This window comes from Hydractinia symbiolongicarpus, chromosome 8, assembly GCF_029227915.1.
Source record: "Hydractinia symbiolongicarpus strain clone_291-10 chromosome 8, HSymV2.1, whole genome shotgun sequence".
Classification (NCBI taxonomy): domain Eukaryota; kingdom Metazoa; phylum Cnidaria; class Hydrozoa; order Anthoathecata; family Hydractiniidae; genus Hydractinia; species Hydractinia symbiolongicarpus.
In genome coordinates this window covers 10532897-10556604 of record NC_079882.1, presented here as the reverse complement: position 1 = coordinate 10556604, position 23708 = coordinate 10532897, and the positions used below count along the sequence as shown (strand labels likewise).

At 36.2% G+C, this 23708-nt stretch overlaps 1 protein-coding gene across 4 annotated transcripts in view; it reads right to left on the bottom strand.

The window, feature by feature from the left end:
* Positions 1-22331, bottom strand: part of LOC130655923 (uncharacterized) — a 96275-nt gene extending 73944 nt beyond the window's left edge. For 2 of the 4 annotated variants that reach the window (XM_057458737.1, XM_057458738.1), the window contains exons 1-2: positions 22238-22331; positions 18377-18443 (exon numbers count right to left, since the gene is read on the bottom strand). In XM_057458737.1, the coding sequence (XP_057314720.1) occupies positions 18377-18443; positions 22238-22273 (103 nt within the window). In that variant the 5' untranslated portion in view covers positions 22274-22331. Of the gene's footprint in view, positions 1-18376; positions 18444-18799; positions 19594-22237 lie in introns of those variants that run through there. The other 2 variants (XM_057458739.1, XM_057458740.1) reach the window with 2 other exon arrangements.
* Between the last annotated feature and the right edge of the window lie 1377 nt (positions 22332-23708).

Below are 23708 nucleotides of genomic sequence, written 5' to 3'. Positions count from 1 at the left end.
GCACATATGACCAATAACATGGCTTATATATGAACTAACGGTTACATTTTTTTTTTATCATACACCATCTTTTCATTAGGCCCATTGTTACTACTGTTCACTCTCGTTTGATATTGTTTGTTATGAACATTACACTGAAGTTGAAAAAATTTCTAAATACTTTATGTTGAAGTCCAGGCCTTGTCAGGAAGAAAAATGCTGGCGTGCGAGCTTCGCACGTCATGATACTTTTCAATTATTTTGAGGCGCCCGAAACTCGCATACAACAACACTAATTTTGCCATTTTTTATTCTTATTTTGTTCTTATATTTTTAGCCGTTCCCAGCCTTTTGCTGCTATAAAAAATATTTTGGTAAAAAAAAAAGTGTACTTTTCTCTAAAAAAGTGTACTTTTCTCTAAAAAGATTAAGGCCGTTCTCTATATTTTTGATACAAATATTACGTTTCTTATGACTTTTCTTTGTCCTTTTTCAGTAGTTGTGATTGGAAACTTTACAAAAACAATTTGGGAATTTCTTATATAGCATTTTAATGAAAAGTTATGCAGCTGTAAACTACTTGATGGGTGGCACAGAAAAAAAGTAGAACAGGTGTTGAATGCAAGGTACTCTTTGTGTGTGTTTGTGCAACCGTTCCTTTAATTGTAGTAATGGCATCCGAAGACACTAGTATCAGGAAAAACTCAGACCCAGTTATTCAACTATCAACGGATAAATCAATACTAGCTGATGACATTGACGATTTTGTGGATGAAAACCTGTCAGGATATTATGGAGAATCAATTGAAGATATAGATTTGAATATCAAGAAAATGGAAAATTTACGCACCCAGTATAGGCGAAAACACGAGGAGCTATCAGCAAACTTAAAGAAACTTTACGAAGGAACATATGGTAAACCATATACTCTCAAAATCGAAAGCATAAAGTGTTTCGTTATCATGAAGAGAGAGCGATGATAGAGATTATGTGAAAGACAAATTCTTGGCAACATAGAATCGTCAGAAAGAAAAATGAAGTTCCTTGTCAATGAAATCATTCAGTTAATTTCTTATTTACAGGAATCGTTCACATCATCTTTGTCCACCTTGGATGATAAAGAAATCAAAAAGAGAAAAGAGGATTTGCCGAAGCAGTTAAGCCAGATGGAAACATTAAGAAAATCCTTTAAAGAAATTATTGAAACCGCAAAAGAGAAGGACGAAGGTAATTTAGATAATCTAAATGAAAGGTATGACAAACTTGTTGATCTCAAAAATTGTTACATTAAAACCCTTGATCAGGAATATCAGGATAGGGAACTTTCAAAAGTGGAGAAGTTTAACTCATCAGCTTTGAATATAAAATTACCTATATTTAAAGGTTATGGCAGTGTTTGTGATATTTACACATTTCAAACTGTCTTCAAAAAATTGTACCTAAGATTCACACCTAATGCTGTTCTACCAGATCTTCTGAAGAATAATTTTTTAGAACACCCAGCGTTGACACGGGTGAGAAATGTAACTAATATCAATGAGATCTGGAGGAGACTTTAAGATGCATATGGAGATCAGAAAACGCTACTATCAAAGAAATTGGCAGAGTTGAATAAAACTGAACTGAAGCACAAGTATCCAGAAAAGGTGGTTGAAGGACTTAGCCACATTGTCAAAATCATGAAGGATCTGATACACTTAGCAAAGTGTCATAGGATTGAAAATGAGTTGGTGATGGTCTGGAAAGGATCTTTAGATTGATTGGTGATAACATAGTGACAAGGTGGTTGGCTGCTAGTTGTGATGATTCAGTAGGAGAAAGTAAGTGGAATAAACTCACCACATTGGAAAAAGAAATCCTAGTTTATCAACAAAATACCACACTAGAAACAAGAAAAGTTTCATCAAAATATAGCATAACAAAATACCACACTAGAACCAAGAACAGTTCCATCAAAAATGGTAACCAACAGTCCATTATACTGGAAAGAATGATCAAAATCACACAGATTTTAATGAGGTACAAAATTCTTGTTTTATCTGTAATCAATCTGATCATGTGATGACCAATGGTCCTAGAGGTACAAAAATTGTACAGTATTTTGTTTGTGAATGCTTAGTCAATATGTCACCAGCTGAATGATTTTCACCTTTGTTTTGAGTCTTTTTCCAGGTGCAGAAATGAATGGAGGCAAACACAAAGAAGGCCATTGTCAAAGGGACTTTATTTGAAAGCATGATAAGTACCCAAGAAAGAAACATATACTTGTGTATGAAGAACACAATGACAACAAAGAAAATCAAGATGTACTCGACATCTATAAAACCAGATGTATTTTGACAGGATATCAAGTTGAATCATCTACTTATGCAAAGGATGTCAAATTGTCACACTATGTTGAAGCAACCAAAAGCTCTAGCTACAAATCAACATTAATCAACAAAAAAGAAGACAATAAAGCAATCTATATGCTACAAACAATCGAGATTGATAATCACCAATACTCAATGTTCTACAATACAGGATGTGGTGATTTTATAAACAGACTCAATGCTGTTCATAAGGTTGGACAACATGCAGTTTAGGAGTGTACTGGACCAATAACCCTTGGTGGAGTCGGAGTTATCATAACAAAAACACCTTATGGAGTATATAGTGTCAAACTGCCACTTGCTAATGGAGGAGATGCTGTGATGTCAGGATTATGCATGGAATAAATAACAGCAACGTTCCCAAAATACCCACTTAGTGGAAGAGTAGAGTCTGATATTAAAGAATCATACCGTCGATCAGGAAATGATGTAAGAAACTTACCTTCTTTGTTACCAATCGTCGGTGGAGGAACAGATTTCATACTGGGAGTTAAATACCTACGATACTTTCCTGAAGCAGTATACAGGCCATTTCTTGAATAAAACTATGCCAGAGCTACAAAAAGCACCCGCTAAGAAAATTACGAGTGCTATGGTGTGCAGAAAATTGCACTCGTAAGCAAAATTTACAAGTGCGATGTGAATATTTGCAAGTGTGATTCACACTTAACTATTTTTTGTTTACTGCAATGTTATGTTATTTAAGCTGTATAGAAATGAATTTTGTAAAACGTATTAACCACAAGTGCAAGGTTAAAACGTTGGACGCGATGATGTGTTGGCAGATTTGCTATATGTTTTTGGCATTAAATATATTTCTAAACATTTTTGACTTCTCTTTCCCCTTTTAAAATTTTTTTTTAAACTTTATTCAACATGTTTTTTCTTTGGTATTACATAACGAAAACATTCGTCTGAAAGCTGTATGAAGGTACATGACACCTAACCTCTCCCATGTTCTGGTTATATTTAACTTGCATGGGTGTGCACTTTTCTTGCAGTATTCTCTGTGACGATGAAGGTTGGACTGACTTGTGGCATGGTTCCAAATGGTCTTCCATCTTTTGTTCCAGTCTCAGTGTAATGCACCAGCCGAGCATAAGAGTGTCAGCATGAAGGAAGGGGCCGACTTTAATGTTCTCTATACTTTTTAAACAAATCAATCACGGAGAAATGAATGTGAAGTAGTCAGCGTAATAGCTTTTTTTCATCACTCTATAATATTTTAGAAAAAGAAAAAATTCACGAGTGCGAAAAAAGCACTCGTAAATCTTTTTACGAGTGTGCAGGCGAGTGCACGTGTGATCGCACTCGTCTCAAGGAATGGCCTGAGTATACCAGATGCCATCTGGGTTAACAATTTACAAATCACATTTTAAAAATACTGATGGTAGTTATTGTGTGATTGGAGGGCCGCATGAAGTATTCACCCAAATTGAAAGGTATCACTATTTATCTTATTGCAAATCCTTTCTATCAAATCAACATTGTCTTTTTAAGAATGGGTATCAAGTAAACCCATATTTTTCTCTGTTAGGATATAAAAATGATTCATTTGACATTTAAGTAAAAAAAGTTAAAAACTTTCACTTTGATAACAACCACCACACGTTTGTATCAAAAAATATCAAATCCTTTAATCAAGTGGAAGCTGCAGGGAGCGAAATAAATTACAAATTCATCAAATGTTGTACGTGTTCAACTTGCAAAAACCATGACCAAAATGAATCGTTGTCAATCAAGGAGGAAATAGAACAAGAGGTTATTGATAAATCTGTGCATGTTGATATCAAGAACTGCATTACGATCACTATACTTCCATTCATGCGAGACCCAAGTATCAATTTAAGTCCGAATCGGCACAAAGCTCTGAACGTATACTTCCAACAACTGAAACGATTGGAGAAAAATCATACAGATAAAGAATCAATTATAAATTCAGAGGCTAAACTTCATTCACTTTGTTTTGTTAAATATGTTAAAAATCTACCAGCCAATATACAAACATCAATTGCTAAAAATCAAATGAAAAACTACATTCCTTGGAGGGTGGCATGGATAGATAATTCAACAACAACACCATGTCGCATTGTATACGATGCATCACAACCAACATCAACTGGATTCAGCCTTAACAGTGTCCTTGCCAAAGGTCGAAATAACATGAACAATCTTGTCGAAATCTTCATTCTATGGAGAATACACAAAGATGGATTCCATACAGATATACAAAAAATGTATAATGCTGTCAAACTTCGTGAAGAGGACTGGTGCTATCAACGATACTTGTATACTAAAATCATCTGGAAATCAGGCAGAACGTGGTCTTTGAGAAACTGCCAAATTATTTCAAGAACCATACCCGGAGGTATATGAAACAGTCTGCAAAGACATATACATAGATGACTGTATGTCAGGCTGTCCAACAATGGATTAAACGTTACAAGGAGTAGATGAACTGGAACTAGTTCTAAATCGTGGTTGATTAACACTTAAAGGTGTCACAATATCTGGGAAGAAGCCACAAGAAAATTTATCAATTGATGGACTCACGCTGTGTGTGGCTGGTCTTCTTTGGTATCGTAGATGAAATTTCCCTCGATATCAAAGATCTTAACTTTGCAAAGAAACATCGTGGTCGCAAAGTGAAGCAGATCATGCAAATACCAGAGCAACTCACCAGACGGAATTGCACATTGAAGGTGGCAGAAATCTTTGACATCTCAGGAATGTTAACTCTAATAACTGCCACAATGCAGCTATTGTCAACACACATCGTGGTGAAGTGGTAAGAAGATCTCTTCATAAGATCCACAAAAAAGCTATCAAATTCACAGATTGCCAAATTGTCCTGTACTGGTTAGCAAATGAAAATTGAGCTCTAAAGCAATACGTAAGAAATCGAGTTATAGAATCTATTCACATCTATTGATCAATGGAGATAGTCAGATCAGAAGATATGATTGCAGATATTGGTACCCGACGATGTATTTCCATTAGTAATGTTCTAACTGAATCTGTTTGGTGTAGAGGTTTCGAGTGGATGAAAGGTTAAGAGTCCAGTTTTCCAATGATGGATGCTAAGAAAATTGTTCTAAATAACCAAAATCTTTAAACAGGAAACTCCACCAAAAGACGAACAAGAACCACAAACCACATACCTAGCTCTTGATTCTACCTAAACAAAAGAAATATCTGACAGATATCAATTTTTGAAATACCTTATCGATACCAACAGACATCGCTGGAAAGTAGTGGTAAGAATCCTCGCCATTGTTTTCAGATTTATACGAAATTGTCATATAAAAAATTTAAACAGGATTTCCTCAAATCAATCATCAAAAATCAAAAATATCGTTGTGCTGTCAGATGTGGAGATAAAAGACGCAGAAAACTATTTCCGCAAGAAGGCAACAATGGAAATCAAACAATTCCTGAAGTCAAATCAATACGGAAAGAATGGAATTCTCCTTTACTCTGAAAGGATTCTTCCAACAGATGAAGTTACAATTGTTGGACAAGCAACAAAAGCTATGAAGGAACTGTCATCAACAACATTTTGTGTCTCAGTGGTCGACTGACATTCACCGATAGCATACAGTGTTGTAAACAATATTCACTCGCATGACAAAACTGTACGTCATTCAGAGGTTGAGACAACATGAAGATATGTATTAAAGCAGATTTACATCATTGAAGGAAGATCATTGGTAAAAAAGATGAAAGCTGCTTGCGCAAGATGCAGGTACTTGGAGGACATTGGAAGTGGTAATGGGACTTGTTTCAAAACACAATCTAACTATTGAACCTGTGTTTTATATTACACAGCTTGACCTTTCAGGTCCATTTTAACCACTGTCAAAATATGGTTGATAGTTTTTTGCTGCACAACAACGTCAACAGTTAATATCAAGGTGATGAAGATTACAGCACTTCTACATTTTTACAAGCCTTCACAAGATTTGCATTTGAAGTCGGTTATTCAAAAGTACTCCTTCCAGATGAAGGCAGTCAGTTAGTGAAAGGTTACGAATCAATGCGATTGGACTTTGTTAACATTAAATATCAGCTTCATCAAAACGAAGCGGTTGAATTTAAAGTATGCCCTGTTGCTGCTCATACAATGCATGGTAAAGTCGAGAGTAAGATTCGCCAAATAAAAGTTTCGCTGAGAAGAATTTACATAATTCAAAACTTTCGATTATTAAATGGGAAACAATAGCATCGTCCATCGCAAACAGTGTTATATTCGTTAAAAGATACCGACCAAAGGGCCGTCGCCGTCTAATATAAATATAAAGATGGCGGATCACGTATACAACATGTTCCTTCCTAACCGTATGTAACATAATATATAAATGTATTTAAATGTGTTCTCAACATAATACTATGTAGTTAACTGGCAAATCGTCAAATCTCTTCAATAAACATATTATTTCTCCGTAAATAACAAAGCCTGTTCTCAACCTGTTGCTGCACTCTCCTCATAATTCATTATAATCGGTGGGTTTTCTTACTTTAATTAGTCGACAAGAACGTGTTTTACATATCTCCCATATTCGTTCTTCTTCTTCCTCCTCGTCATATGGGTGTGTCGCATCTGAGTCAGCTTCCTCGTCGCTTGAGGTGTCCATTTTTTCATATGTTGTTGTTTGGGTAGAAGCTTTACTTTTAATGTTGTCTTCTACTAATTCATCTTCATTTGTTGCTTCGTTTTCTTCTATATGTTTAGACCAGTTGCATGTTGACTTGACGTTAACGAGTATATTTTTCGAATGTGTCTTGCATTACTTCTTATTATTGTTTGGTCTTATAGTTTGATATTATATGACAGTGATGCTACCTTGTCACAAATGATACCTGTTTGAGACCATTCATGTGTGTGGTGGTCCTGAATTCTCATTTTTTGTCCAATGTGATAACTGTCTATGTGTGTGTCTGTCTTGTTATGCACATTATTGTTAATCTGTTGTTGTCTTTGTCTTCTGCTAAATTTCTTGTATGTTTTGCTGATCGGCATTTTTCCATGCAGGGTAAGTGGTCTTGTAATAGACGACCTAGCATGAGTTAAGCGGGGGTTGATCCACATTGAAATGGTGTGCTGCGTATTGCCATTAATCCTGCCTTGATGTCTTATTTGCTTTCAATGCATTTCTTAATCATGCTTTTGATTATTTTGACTGCTGCTTCAGGCAGCCCATTAGATTGTGGGTATCTGGGGCTTGATGTTGTATGTTGAAATCCCCATTTTTTAGCAAATCTCTGAAGAGTTTGGGTGCATACTCCGGTCCATTTTCGGAGAATACCTCATCTGGAATACCGTTCCTGGCAAAGGAATCCTTAACTGCTTCTATTACATTGGCTGATTTACTCTGTTTTAGTTTATATAGTTCTGGCCATAATGAATAATAATCTGTGATAACTAGGTACAGTACAGTCTGAACGTAATCTACTGCGTACATGCTAATATCACACCTTTGCTTGGAGGACGGCAGTAGTTTGTCTTTTGGTATAATAAAATCCCTTAAGGGTTTTGCGAGTTTATATTTGCGTGTTAAAAAACAATGTGCTCGCGAAGAAATATCGGAGCAATTATAATTCTTGTAATAGCGAGATACATTGTGTAAATGTATTGATAAGCTATTCCCTTAAGTATTGGCGTGAAGTAATTAAATAATAAAGATCTTCAGCAAAGTTTTATAATACATTGCGCGAGAATGTATTGTTGATTTAATTACATAAAAAGATTCCAGTGCGTTTAATTTAAAAAACATATGAGAAGCATTGTTCACAACTATTAAATGACTTGTGCGACTCGTTAAAAATTTCAAAAGAGTTCGCGCAAAATAGATTGCTAAAATTGATCTTGCAATCTATTGTGATTAAACAATCGATCGCGTGGGGTCATTGTTTACCAGCGAGGCAATTATTTTTTTAAAAAAACAAAAGCTATCGCAATGTTATTGTTCTGTGTAACTATTCATGTGAGTTTCGCGTCCGCGTTAGATTACATTCAGACTGTACTGTAGGTGTCATTATGAATTTCAAATCAATCCGTGTATGTACATGTGCATTTTCCTACATCCCCAAGAAACTGCTAGCATTTCTATCTCTATCGGATGGTATTTCTTTTTTTTATCTGTCAAAAATCTGGACGCACAGGAAACTGGATGCCACTTTTTCCCATGTTGTTGGTATAATACAACACTAATGCCATTCAATTTGCTACCATCCACTCAAGTTTTGTGACTTTTGTCACATCATATAACTTTAGGATTTTGGGTGATGTTAAAAGTTTCTTGATCTCCTGGAATGCTTGGTCATGGACCAATGTCCATAGCCATGAATTTTTAGTCAACAACAAGTTCCTGAGTGGTTCAGCTATCAGTGCTAATCTGTCCGTGTATTTTGACATTTGTTGGGCCATACCCATAAATCTGCGTAATTCTGTTTAGCTATTTGGAGTTGGATAGTTGACGATTGCATCAGTTTTTGGATGTTGATGGTTCTACTCCACTTGGAGATATTTGTTTTGAACTTGCACTTTGCTGGGTTAAGTATCAATTCCTTTTGGCAGAACGTGATTAATAGTTGGTGCATTCTTTCATCATGGTTTTCCTCATCTTTACCATGAACAAGGAAATCATCTGTGCTTTTTACCACACCAGGTAACCTGTCCACTAACTGGTCCATACGCTAGTTAAATATTTCCTACACAAGTCCAAATGAGCCTCTGGTGCAACAGAATCGTCCTATGGGTGTGATGAACGTAGTTAATAGTTTTGATTCTTCATCTAACCTGAGTTGCCAATATCCAGAGTTGGCATCCAGTTTGCTCATTATCTTACAGTCTCTTCCAATGCATGCCAGTGTTTCATCTACTGACTCCAGTTGATACAGTTCTCATCAATACAGCTGTTGAGTTTGGTCAAGTCTATACCTAGACGGGTGTCCTTATTGTTAGGCTTTAGCACTGCCACTATTGGGTGGCACCAATCTGTTGGCTGATAACTCCTAATGATTCCATCCGAAAAAGTTCCGATCTGACTTTTTCAAAAAGTGGTATAGGAATGTGTTGCGAAGTAGTAACCCAGTACGGTGTTGCATCTTTTTTCAACTTGATATGGATGGGATCGCCTTCCACATCTCCCAATCCTGTGAATACTTCTGGGTATTCTGTTAGGAAAACATTGTTCTTGTTATCCTTATCCTCTTTTTCTGTCTTTATGTGTCCACAAGACACCGTCTGTGTTGCATGCAGTGTTGCTATTTTTAATCGATTAATGGCTGGTTTACCTAACAATGCATGGGTTAGGTTGTCACACACATATACAATTTCTTTGCTCTCTTCTTCCACCCATCTAAAGTTCAGGAATGTGTATCTTAAGCATTTCAAGGGTTGATTTGCTGGACCTTTTAGTTTCTTTCTAGTTGTTTTTAATGAGTTTTTGTTTATGTTCAATTTTTGTAGATCCTCACTTGATATCACGGTTACATCCGCTCCAGTATCAATTTTAAAGTTAATGCCTCTTCCCTTGGGAGTCGGCATTACTATTTCCCATAACAATGCTTCACTGTGGCTGTTTACAGCGCCTAGAAAAAGGGACCCTAGACCTTCCGTTGCTTCTTCTTCTTCCTCCAGATTGTCAATCTGGCCACGACACACTTCCCTTCCTTTGAAATGATTTCGCTTTTGACACGATATGCATGTTTTCCCCCAGGCTGGACAGTTCTTTGCTCCCCAAGGATGTCGCCTGTTGCAATATTTACAGGCTTGATCTTTTCTGTTTTCTGTAGGTAGTTTTGCTGGTGCTCAGTAGAATTTCCTTCCTCCTCTCCAACTTTTCTTGGCTTGCATAATGGCATCTGCAATAATGTCTGCTGTTCTCTCTTTTTTTAGCTTGTCTGCTCCTTCATCATCATCATCATCATCATCATCATCATCATCATCATCATCATCATCATCATCATCATCATCATCATCATCATCATCATCATCATCATCATCACCATCATCATCATCATCATCATTCTCAGCTTAACGTCCGTTTTCCATGCTAGCATGGGTTGGACGGGGTAAGTTAATGACCCTCTTCCAATCTGATTTAGACTGTGTTAGATCTAAACTCAACTTCCTCTGTATCAAGTCTGTCCTTATAACCTCCTGCCAAGTCTTTTTCAGTCTGCCTCTGGGCTTTGCCCCAGAAACTATCAAGTCTCTACACTTTCTTACCCAATTGTCCCCCTCCATTCTTTCCAAGTGCCCCAGCCAATTCAATATTCTTATTTGGATAACATCTTTAATTCTACGGATACTTAGCCTGCTTCTTAGCTCATCTGAACTTTTTCTGTTTCTCAGACTGGCGTTACACATTCACCTAACCATTCTCATATCATTCCTTTCTAAATGGTCAAGATCTTCCTGCTTCACTGCCCATGTCTCACTACCGTACAACATAACACTTCTTACACAGGCATCATACAACCTACCTTTTAACTCAATTGACAAGACTTTTCTAGTCCACAAACGAAGTAACTCTCTGAACTTTTTCCAAGCAGAACCTATCCTGCAAGTAACACTTCTTCCAACACCCCCTTCACTGCCCAACATATCACCTAAGTAACAGAAGTTCTCAACTATCTCTAACGAGCCACTGTTGTACATCATTGAAGCTGGAAATACTTCATTCTCTATAATCTCACCTTTGCAACGCTTGCATACAAAGTGAATGTCATCTCTTAACCTTCCACCAATACTACTGCATTTCTTACGTACCCAATGCTTGCAAGTCTGACAAAAAATTGAGTTACTACCAACCCCTTTCCTGCAAACTCCACAAGGCCACTTTCCAACTACAAGGTTACACTTGGCTCCAATGCTACTAATCATGACTTTAGACTTTGATGTGCTCACCCTTAGCCCTTTCTCTTCTAGTCCTTTCTTCCACTTCTTGTTGTGCTTTTTCCTTGGAGCGACATATGTCTTCAGCCTTCTTCAGCGTCAAATTTGGCTCAGCTAGTAGTTTTCTTCTTAGTGAGTCATCAGATACCCTCTCAACAATCTGATCCCGCAAAAGGCCATTGTGACAGGTAGCGCAAAAGATACAGTTCTTGCTTAGTACTTTAATGTCCGTTAAAAACTCATCAAAAGGTTCACTTTGTTCCTGTTTTCTTATATGTAGGAGATGTCTTTCCAATTTTTCGTTTATAATTCCTTTCACAAATTTTTCCATAGCGCTAATTATTTCTCCCACCCCATCGGTGGTTAAATTTAAGGACTCATATATTTTCTGAGTGTCCTCAGTAAAACAAAATCGTAGCATAGTGCATTGATACTCCTTATCTTTTGTATTTAGGGATGTAATAACACTGTAGCCCGTCCATCGAACTTTCCATGCCCTAAACGCTGCATATCTATCTAGTGCTAGGTCTAGTTTGGGGGGTGGTAAAATGTTGGTTGCCCCTAACATCATCTATATTCAGGTCACAATAATTAACAAATCAATAATATGAAAGTTATCGTTCTGTCATGGAATATCACTGTTTCTTGGAAGATCAGGATAATAACGTCTTGTATAATATCTTGAAAGATGTTCTTCGATTTAAATTTACAATATTCTAGCGGTTCTTCTTAGCCTCATGCTACTCTCAGCGCCATGTTATATTCGTTAAAAAATACCGACCAAAGTGCCGCCGCTGACTAATATAATTATAAAGGTGGCGGATCACGTATACGACAAACAGTATTTAGAACCTACCTTTGGTTCTTGGAAACAACAAATCTAATTTTGAAGCCATGGATTTGATAACCCCTAATCGTTTAAGATTAGGTCGAAATAATGAACGAAGTCCAATTTGAAGTATGAAAGTAGTTAACGATTACCATAAAATTCTGAGAACGAATAAAAGATATTCAATACATGATATGAGAATTAGTTAATTTCACATGTTCCCAAATTAATGGATCATCCAAAATGGTTCAGATCGGATGTCGATGTTCTAGAAGGCAACGTAGTTTTACTAATTTTTAGTTCGAATTATCAATTTGGTATGATCAAATCAGTCGATTATGGTAGAGATGATAAAATTAGACGAGTTCTTGTTAAATATTGAAATAACAATGAAAACTTGACCGCGAAACCCATCGCTCAGTTATCGCTTGTTAATCATCGAATTGACGAATTTAATTTGTACGAGGAACTATACAAAGCTGCACAGTACTTCGATTCCAAGTTTCTCAATGACTCAAGTTATTGTTCAAAATAAAGTAAAAATTTTATCATCGTTGGGGAGTGTTGAGTCAGCTCTATGTTAAAATTTGTCTTTATGTTTGTTCTGTAATTTATATAACTATTGTGTTGTCAAGTGTAGTTACTCAAGTGTATTTAGTGTAAAAATTTAATCACCTGTTTGTGTCTTTGTGTTAATTAAATGTCAATTTGTGCCAATGTTATAAAATTTAATTGTAAAGTAAACTCTATATGGAATTTATATTTATTTATTTGCAAGCAGATTTTTCAGTTCACTTGTTCACTTGAAGTCACTGAGGTGATCATCTTTTTCAATGTCAAGAAAAGTTTTAAATAATCTTTCACAAATTCAATTCACCTAGTACCTTATCAATACCATCCAGGAAAAATAATATAAACAGGGTGGAATGTGCTTATCGTAACACCCTCTTCGTTATGAATTTAAATATATAATTTTAATGCTCCGAAAGACTTTGAATATTATCAACTAAACTGTAGTCTGTATAAAGATTTTGTACTTACATTTAGATTTTTTTTAGACTGCGCAAAAACATTAAAAGAACACTTTTTGTAAAAATAATTTTTCAGTTTTCTTATTATTTTAAGTGGGAGGAGAATAACTTACTATCAATTTCTAAACAGCACAAAACTTTCAAAACAACATTAGTACATTCTGTATAACTTTCAAAACAACACAAGAAAAATTCTTGCTGCATAATGTTTTATCGATGAAATATATTAAGAAACAAACCCAACCAGCCAATACAATGTGTTAGTACATATACCTAATCTAAATACAAACATAAGAATATGAAGCATGTAAACAGACTAATCCCTTTCTTTGAGGATGGAAGACGTAAATAAAAGTAACACAAAAAAAACAGTTTATCAATTCTAAGTAAATGTTTTAATGTCTCTGTTAAGAAGCTGGTTCATATGATAGTTCTCAGTTTAATGAACAATGTTCTACAACTCTAAAAATCCATTTTGTTATAATACTCATAGCTTTTGCACCATGAACTCCCTTTTACATCAGAACATCAGCCAATTGATTGTTGGTGTTGATCCATTGAACTGACTCTACTGTGTCATTTTCGACCATCTCTCTGATGCTGGCCACATCAAGCCGTAATTGTTTCTCAGTTACATGTTTTGTAGAGTTGACAGTGGCAACAAGGTTCTTCCTGTCAGTAAAACTAATGATAGGTATTTTTTCGCCAAGTAGTTCCTGTAACATTTCTTGTAAGAAGATTGCATTTTCAAGACCCTCAGCAAAAGCAAGACCTTCTGCTGCAGTTGTGCTCTTAACAACATGTTAATCTTCTTTGAGCTCCACATGATTTAACAAACTTTTCTTTCCTCACCAAGAAGAAAAATCATATGTCCACCAGCACTTGACATTCCATCAGGCAAGTTTGCAAATGAAGCATCAGTGTAGACCACGGTTTTTGTGATAGACTTAAACGAAAGAAAAACCAGTATTCGTTGCTGATGTTGCAGTTTCTTGATCAATGTTAGCATTTACTAAATAAATGCTAACAGATTGATCAAGAAACTGCAACATCAGCAACGAATAGTGGTTTTGGTTTGTTTGCCTGCATGCTCATTTCGAGAACATCAAAAGCAATATCAGGTCGTCATTGATTTGCCATCCAGTTGATTTGTCCAACAGCAGCTCTGAACAATTGATGTTCATCTACATTGACATCATCAAATTTCTTTATAGCTCTTTTATTATCAATTTGGATTTTAGTTATTGATTCAGCAAGTTTTTGTTGATCAAGAGTTTTGATGTTTCCTTTTTGTTGAACAATAAGTCCAACATACTTAAATCACCCTTCATCCTCCTTACCAACTTTAAATACACTTTTGACTCTAAAAATAACACGATCTTCGAATTCTTTTGAGCCTGCATATATAAAACCATCCACATGAATCAGTAACAACCCCTGAAAACCTTTTGGCACTTTTTTGTAGAATAGGGCAAGGTCGTGTTTTGATCAGAAGCAACAAAGATTACTTAACTCTTTAACAACACTTTAATACCAATTTCGAGCTGCAATATTAAGTCCATAAACCACCTTATTGAGATTCCAGCGAACCTTTTGATTACCGTGTTCTGGAGGTGCGAGAAGGAAAAATTCTCGTTCTATTTGCTTTCCTTGCAGAAATGCAGATTTTGTATCAAGAGTTTTGCACTGCCATCAAAATGTTGACACTACTGCCAGAAAAATTCCCAGCTGTTGACCAGCTGTTGGTGAATCTACTTGACTGATCTTTTCTTCTTCAAAACCCCTCTCCACTAATCCTGCTTTGACTTGGTAATTTCCACCTACACATTTCTCAGTAATAGTTGTTGAAATCATTTTTTGACATTCTAGGGGTATTTCTGCATATACTCCATATTCTTTCCAAAGTTCTAGCTCTTTTGTCTTTGCTGCTAGAACGTCTGGGTCCTAATGATGATTAACTGGGATAGTAATGTTTACTTCTTCATCAGCCAGGTCAGCCAATTTCCATTCTAATTCAGATAAATTGATGCAACTGGGTGCATTGTCTGATTTACGTTAATCCAAGATTTGCACTTTCCAGTTGCTTTACCCGCTCTGGCAATTACTTCGGCTTTCTTCCAGGTAACTTCATCTGGACGTCGGAAAAATATTGTGTTTTGTTTTTGGAAATGGCTGATGTACAGAATGTGTAGACTGATCAGTGTTGCATCTTCCAGCCTCACTTAAATCTGTTACAGTTTCTGCCAAGCTATCTGGATCTGTTTGACTTTCTGGTTCAACTGCTGGTGTTATCAGTTCACCATCTGATTCATCACTATCTTGAGGTACTTTTCGAGTATCAGCGGAATTAACTTTATACCCCTAACTGATTGATCCATAGAATCATCTGGAACTGTAAACTCTTCACCAGCCTTAAGGATTCGGTTCTGTGACACCTGTTAAACTCGCAATATGTGTATGACTAACCTGTAGGTTATCTTCACAATTCTCCTAATAACGCAACACCAAATAAACCCAAATTGATTTATACACAACACAATATACACCACTATTCTAAACACAATGATTTCACCAGAAAGCTTGGTTCAACACAAGTAAACCCCACCACCAATTGATTCTAATTAGTAATCGCCTAGAATGGAAGATTAACAACACCCTCACGTAAATGCTGCCATGTTGCACAAATATAACTTTGCCGTCCCGGCCAATCACCACACCACGGTCTCGCCATTTGTTTGAATCTTGTCTTTTGTAAACCTTGCTGCAATGCTGATCGTAATTTGTGTCGCAAACCGTTCTGCTGACCCAGCTTCAACAAAGGCTTTTCTGGCTGCATGCATCGTGTTTATATGTTGTACGACATCCATTGACCCAGATGTGCCATGGGGAGCTGGAGGTTTATCTACAACTACTGATAGTAAATGTGGCTGTTGACCATACACAAGCTGATAAGATGAGAAACCTGACCACATCTGCAGAGAATTCTTGGCATTGATGGCTCAGGCTAATGCTGTTTCTGAAGGTGCATCCGGTTGATCATGAAGAATCTTTTAAAGACAATGATCAACAACTACATAGTTGCGCTCACATAATCCGTTCTGCCAAGGACTCTCAGCACCAGTTGTGCAGGTATGAACATTGAGATTTTCTGTGGATTTGCAAATTCCCCACCATTATCTGTAATAAATTTCTTATGAGTTCCCAGTCCATCCCCTATCCACATTTTCATCACTTTATTTATTACCAATGCTGGTTGCTTGCCATTGCTCAATTGTTAATCAAGTTAACTTGTCAACTAAGTAAAGGATGTAGCAATTGTTCCAAAGCTTTAGGTCCATTGCCACTGTCTCGTTAAACCGTTTGGCCAGTGGCAGTGACACAACAGGACGAGGAAGAGTGCGAGAAAATTGTTTGCAAGTACTACAATTAAATAAATCACCTCCAAAATCGGTTGACAATCCTCATCCAAGTAGCCTGTATCGATCAATAATGCTTTTAACTTCAGCAAAGTTGGATGAGCAGACTGCTTGTGGATATTTTGAAGCATGTCTGTTTTCTCCTTAATGGACAAATTATCCAGTTGAGTAAAAAGGCATTTATCTAACACCACTGAAGATTCCCAGAGAGGAACACAATAGTGGCCTGATGATGTGGAGTCCAGATCTACCAATCGACCAAGAATGGAAGCTTTATCATTTTCGAGATCAAGTTTGACTTTTGCTTTTTTTATAGCCTCTTTACTTAACAAAAGAGGAATTTCACTGTCAACAACATCAGTTCTGATCCTAATCGATTGTCCTGCCACAACACATGCAATTTCAACACTTTCAAGAGAAGCTTTAGTCTCACTACCTCCAAACTTAAATAACTTTGTGCTGGGGGTACGGTTAACCTGTTTAAGATGATCTTCAGGGAAAGACTCTAGGTAACAAGCCAACCAGTTTGCTTCAGAAACTGTGGATGTACAGCCAGAGTCCAACACAGCAGCATTTCTAGCTTCATATGATAAAAGGCACATATCGTTTGGTTTAGAACCTGTAAAAAGCGTCAAGGACTCTTCAGAGAAATTATTAGACGTTTCTGGTGTTCGTTGTTATGAGGGCAATCTCTCATGAGATGCATGACAGATTCGCAACGTCCACATTTAATGGGCCTACCATTTTGATCCAAAGGATTTTGTGTATACCAGTTTTGTTTTGGTCTGAAACTGCCTCTATGTGGTTCTGAATACATACTGTACTGGTGATAAGGTCTGTATTCACCAGGTTGGAAATTCTGCCGGGAACGATCTGTTGTAAAATTCACTTCTTTATTTTCCAATTTTATTGGGGGTGTATTGACAACTGCCTTTCCCTCTGGGATGGCTTGATCCCCATGAAACTTTCTAAGTGAAAATTTTGTCTGGTTGAATAGTGTTTCCTTTTCAGAGATATAGGAACATAGGAAAAATTGAGATGCTTCAAGAAGTTTAAAAGCTAACACTCTCTTTGTGTTTGATTCTGTTATATAGTCTCTTAAATTCAAGAATGCAATCTTCCATCTTTTGGCTACTTTCACGCTGATAACGCTCAAATTTCACATATCTTTCATACGTTTCACTTAATTCAACTTTTAAAAAAAGATTGTTCATGTAATTCAACAAAACCGTAATTCCATCTTCTGTATTTAGGTTTTCTAATCTGACTTCATTAAATATCTTGTCACGTATACCGCTTGGATCTTCCTCTGGCATAACCAGATTAAGTGCTACACCTTGTTTATCCTTGTCAAGATCTGTGACAATACTCCACCCCCGCACCTCTTCAACATGTCGATCATATGGCTTTGTGGTGCTATTAAACAATGGTGGGTTCTTGTATGCGCTTATTCCTGCAACTACCCTCTGCTACCAATGTTTTATCGATAATATATATTAAGAAACACAATGTGTTAGTACATACCTAATCTAAATACAAACATAAGAATGTTGAGCACGTAAACACATAAATCTTAATAACAAGCAAGTGACCTTATTATACCAATTATTATACCAATTGAGGAAGAAAAGAAAACTTAGAAAAAAATAAAAAAATTGAAAAAAATGGAGAAATTAAATCCGGCTTCCCTACATATATTATTCCCCTACACCTTCATTGAACAGAATATTATTCGCACAGGAACATTCAAACATGGCGTGTGTGCGCGCGTGCGATCACACACCATTCCTGAAAAGGCCTGAACTCAGGGTGTAATTCAGAAAATAAATATTAAGAAATCATCATACCATTAAGCTTCTCTGGAACTGGTCTTCTTAACAGACATAAACCACCAGAGAAAAAGAGCACCAAGATCTGAAAATAAGTTGATACTATGAATATATATTGATTGCAAAGTCAAACAGGGGAAAGATTTTATTACATATCATGTTCTTAGCATAGCTATGTGGCACATGCATAATGTACATTCCCTTCAATTTGTTGCAAGACATGTTGGACATGTAAACTGACCAATTTCTAGGCCGAATTCAAGTTAAAGAGTTGGTCATTGTCTTCCACATGCATGTTAGTACTAATTCTTACAATAGAAATTTCTATTGAATCTACGTTTTGTGTGTGTTAAGTTTTAGAGATTATTGTAAGAGATTTTACAGGTATTAGTTTTTGCAAATGATGTAAAAATGTTAAAAAATTTTAAAGGAAACACTTACCAATATTGACAAAAAGGCCCACTTTTTTAATTTTTGTAGGATTTTGGCATCATTCTGATGTAGTCATTTTTTATTTTCAATGAAAATGAACGTGCTTCTTTCTCCAAGTTTGTGCCATATAATGTATATTTATTCTTTTTTATTTGTGAATACTTCAAAATTTTGTGAAGAAAGGACTCGCTGTTTCTTGTATAGCACCCCTTGGCGACCCAGGCTGTTATTCTACCAGCCCTGTCTATCATCCATGAAGGATCAGACGACCGTTTCCTTGTGCGTTTTCAGGGTTATTGTATTGTTGATGAGTATATTCGTTTTTATGTTATATGCTTTTTCGCATGCTGTTTTCAACTCTTCTTGCGGCATATTAATGCTAAATGAATCGTAAATGGATGCAAGGGCCGTGGAATGGTTGTTTCTTGTTTCTGATGATGTTTTAGTTGCGCTGTTTTATAAACAAGGTCTGAAAAATCTGATGGGTCAAAGCTTGTAAAGGTTGCTGCATTACTATCATTTTATACAGTGAATCTAATTTTGTGGCAGCAAAAGATTCTATCCCTCCAAATGGATTCTTGGTGCAATAGTTTCTCAGTGAAGTTTTCTAACTTACACTAATACACTAATACTTGCACATATGTTTAGAAAATGCCATCATAATTGTATTCAAAATTTCCAAGTACAATGTTGAATGTCGAACAATAATGGTAAAAAAAAGCAACACCTCTAAAAGAGATTTTGAGGCTGCACACGTGCATGCGTCAAGTACTCCCGCTCAAAACAGGTAAACAAAGACCCGTATGTATTACCCGCATGCAAGACATACTGCGCGGGGCAGCTTTGTGTGTCTTGTTCCCCAGCGCCTGTTGTCATTTTTCAGGACGGCGAGACGAACACGTTCGTACCGTCGTCTGATTTCAGAAAAAATACAGAATGCCCTGGGGGCAAGGTTGTAAAAAATCAAGGTTATCTAAAATTTGGATGCTTCGGGGGTTAAAACTGTGTTAAATTTAGGTAGATTTAAAATTTTCAAATATCGCAAAACGTTAATGTTGTTCAGAAAATTTGCGTAACTCCAAAACGTGTTTTTACTAAACACATTTTAGAGTTACGAAAATTTATCAGAGGAGGTGTCTATTACAGGGAACGTTTATTGGAAAAAAAAATGGAGGACGCGTTTAATCAAGAATAGGAAAGCTTCTTATTGAAAGGTGTTTCCATGCATACCAGCGGAACTTTGCGCCCTGTCGTGAAAAGAGCTGCGACCATTTCCATTTGGCTATTTTACATGCTGTTGCAAAACAGAACGGATGTAGACATAAGATATTTGTTGCTGCAAAATTTGAAATTACTCAATGTTTATATACGCAGATATAAACAACAATGAAAGATACGTAAACAACATGCGACGGCGTCGTCGTTATACTCCTGCCTAAATGCCTTGATAAAAAATGTCATGAAGACGGTTACGCAGTTGATTCAATAAAAATATCGCGAGAATGACATCTTCTTGAGTTAATCAAAGTAAAAGCCTTTTACTATGAAAGTCTGCCTTCGCAGAAACAGGCTATGCTATGTTTACAATTTCTCGAAATATTTTGGCGTACTACCGCTTAGATTTTTCTTTTTGACTCGGTTCCACAACGCACTTGAAGATTTTCCTTGACTAAAGGAACACTTTCCAGAAATGTTGGATAGGAGCGGGCGAAAAGTATTGCTGATCATGAACTGAAATAACAATTTCCAAACTGTTTTGGTACAATTGACGGGAACCGTGATTCAACTTACAACAACTACGAAATCTTTTATAGCATTGCGCTCATGGCCTTAGTAGATGCAATTTATAAGTTTATTTTCGTCGAGGAATATGGTGTTAATCTTGTACTAGTAATTTAGATCTAACAAAAATTAGAAAATAAAAGACTACACCGAAGAGAAGCTTCGCGTGGAGAATATAAAAAAACAATGCTGCTGAGTGGTTTTAGTGATGATGCTTTTTTGTTAACATAATGTATGAAAGCTATCCGACAAATAGGCTTAAAAAAAGGAAGAATGAGAGTCCTACTGGTACCTTTTACGTGTGCAGTGAAACACAGAGAATGCATTGTGGATTTTGAGTCTCCGCTTTTAAATACTTTAAGCAAGAACCAAATCTAATGTTTACACCGCAACTAGTGCATATGCAGCTTGTTGTGAACCACACACAACGTGTAATACAGTAATGTTGCGCTGATAGTGGCGTACATAGTGTCCTTAAGAAGTGCTGACATGCACCTTGGAGGATATATATATTGGAGGATACGTATTCTTTCCTCCAAGCATGCACGTATGAGTGTTGTACACTGTTGTTTTGTTGTAAATTATCTATTACATTTGTGTTCGTTACCATGCGGTTAGTAAAGTGTGGCTAAGGAGATATGTAGGTCCTAGGGATAAAGTACCGACCAAATTTGACGAAAATATCGATCCAGCGAAATTAGGTCATTCCGATCTTAATGACGTCATTTTATTTTTTGATTCACCTGTACAATCTATAAATGCCATGTTCTAAAGATTTAGCAAGTCTAATGTCATTAAAACATTATTATTTCTGAAGAATCTTTTTATCTTTATCATTAGAATAGAAACTTTCGTACAATTTATTGCAAAGTTGGGGAAATGGCATGTGTGACGTCAATGTAGGAATAATTTATTCACAAATCTATGATAATTTATTCACAAATCTATGATAATTTATTCACAAATTAAGTCTCTATATAAACACCTGCCAGACCATTGTGGTATGATTGATAGAATCTTAGAGAAAAGACGTCCTCCAAGATAAAATCTAAGTCGGAAGAACAAAATAATATAAATAGAGACGGTCCCTGCACAAGTGACAAATGAGAACTCACAACGTGAAAAAACGTGAAACCTCCTGGTAATTTTTGACACTCCCAATTTCTAATTTTTGATTTCATTGACGGACAGTGAGCATAACTGTGTTGCAGAAATAAATCGTTCAGAAAGAAAGATTTTGCACTTAATAAAAAAATTATAGTATTTCATGATGTGTTCACGGCTTCTGGATTCGCCCACGATATATATTACCACAGGAAGTTAAGCTAGGTTTTTACTCAAAAATAGAAAAGATCAGATGAGATCAGAAATTGTGATTTCTGGAGTCCAATTGGTTGATAAATCTTCCGTTCTGGTTCAAACTAAAAATTGAAATTTTTTTCAACTTTTAACCTTTTTATTTGTGAACAGAAACGAAAATACTTTACTATAACAAAAAGATATTTAGCAGAACAATTGTTGTAAATCAAGCTTCAAGTAGCAAACCCTTCGCGCACTGTTGCAATTTTAATACGTTGTGAAGAAATTCATCTTTTTGTTTAAGATGCCTAAGAAAAATTATGCATGCACTCTAAAGCAGTAAAAATAAAAATTAAACTGACTTACAAGATAAACGTGAACGAGTTTTTCGTCTTTCATCATTGTAAAACCCTAAATTTTTGTCTCTTTTTTATTTTTCATTGCTTTTCCTCTAGCATCTCATAAAAACTAACAATTTTTTTTATGTTTTATTTAGTTGCTAAATACGTATTCGATTCATCCATTCCTCATTACCTGATAAATAAATTATCAGGAAATGTAATTTATTCGTTTTAGCATGCATAAATTATTCAAACCAAGCATTAAGAACAGTTTTTCGTCCATGACAATTTTTGTTGTTATTCAAAACTCAATGATGTGTTTTCTACAGTGTTAGTGAACTCAACGTAAAACAAACTTCGTATACACAATTTGTGTGAAAACCATTGGTGATAGTGAAACGAAAAGCTTTTTTAAAAAACACGAATAAAATCGGACGTGTTTTAAAAAATACATTGCGAAGTGGCAACATGTTGCACAAAGGAACCTGGACTTTAAATGTTGGAGTATCCCTAATCAACAACAGTATAAAAGTACAAGAAAAAGTCCAACCACTCCATGAAAGGAGACTCCTTTTCATCAACCTCATTCCCAAGGCATTTTGCCTTATTGATAAATTTGATAACGGCTGCTCTGTTAAAACGAATCAGGGGCCACACGACCCTTGGTATGAGGTTGTCCTTTTCATTGCAAAGAAAACAAACAAAACAAATGAATTAAAAAGAATTTTAACCAGCATGATGAAAAAAGGTGCTTTTCCGTAATGTTATGTTTTTGTCAACCAACCTTGTCCTCGGGACCCCTTTTTTACTGCCAATATAAGTATAACGAAAATGGGACCTGGGTACGAGATCAGTTGTCAACAGAATTCAAAATAATTTACAAATTTAGTGCACGTTATCGTAACAAATAACTTTATCATTTTGTGCACCCATTTTTGAGACACCACAGAAGATTGTCCCTCAGTTTTAGGCCTATCGAGTGAGTTGTTGATGGTGGAATCCACACCCCTTTTCTTGTGATAGCTCGACACACACAAAAGTATTTCACCAACGCACCCTATGCTGTCAGTCCAGCTGAGAAAGAAAGTCCCCAGGGTTTATATGAGATAAAAAAGGCAGGAAACTCTGTGGACGAGCGGCATACGTTTTAATAAGTAACGAATATATCACGGCTCTACATATCGCGTTGCAACGTCGTCCCCAGGCAGGGCATCTTGAATCATTTCTTATATCAAGACGGCAATATAAAAAAATGACAACAGGCGCCGGGAACGACCTTGGTCGCGTTGCATCTGAAAACACTGTTTAAGAAACTGTAATAAGGTTACTCATTTTATTATTTTAGCGAATGCATTTGGAATAGGTTTAAACTTGTGTGAAAATTAAGAACACCATCATTAAGCATTCTGCACGTTACGATTCATTAAATAAAAACCCGTCTTTTAGCGGACAATCAATACGCTTTTGGACTAACCTTTTGTTGTGGCCTAAATAAT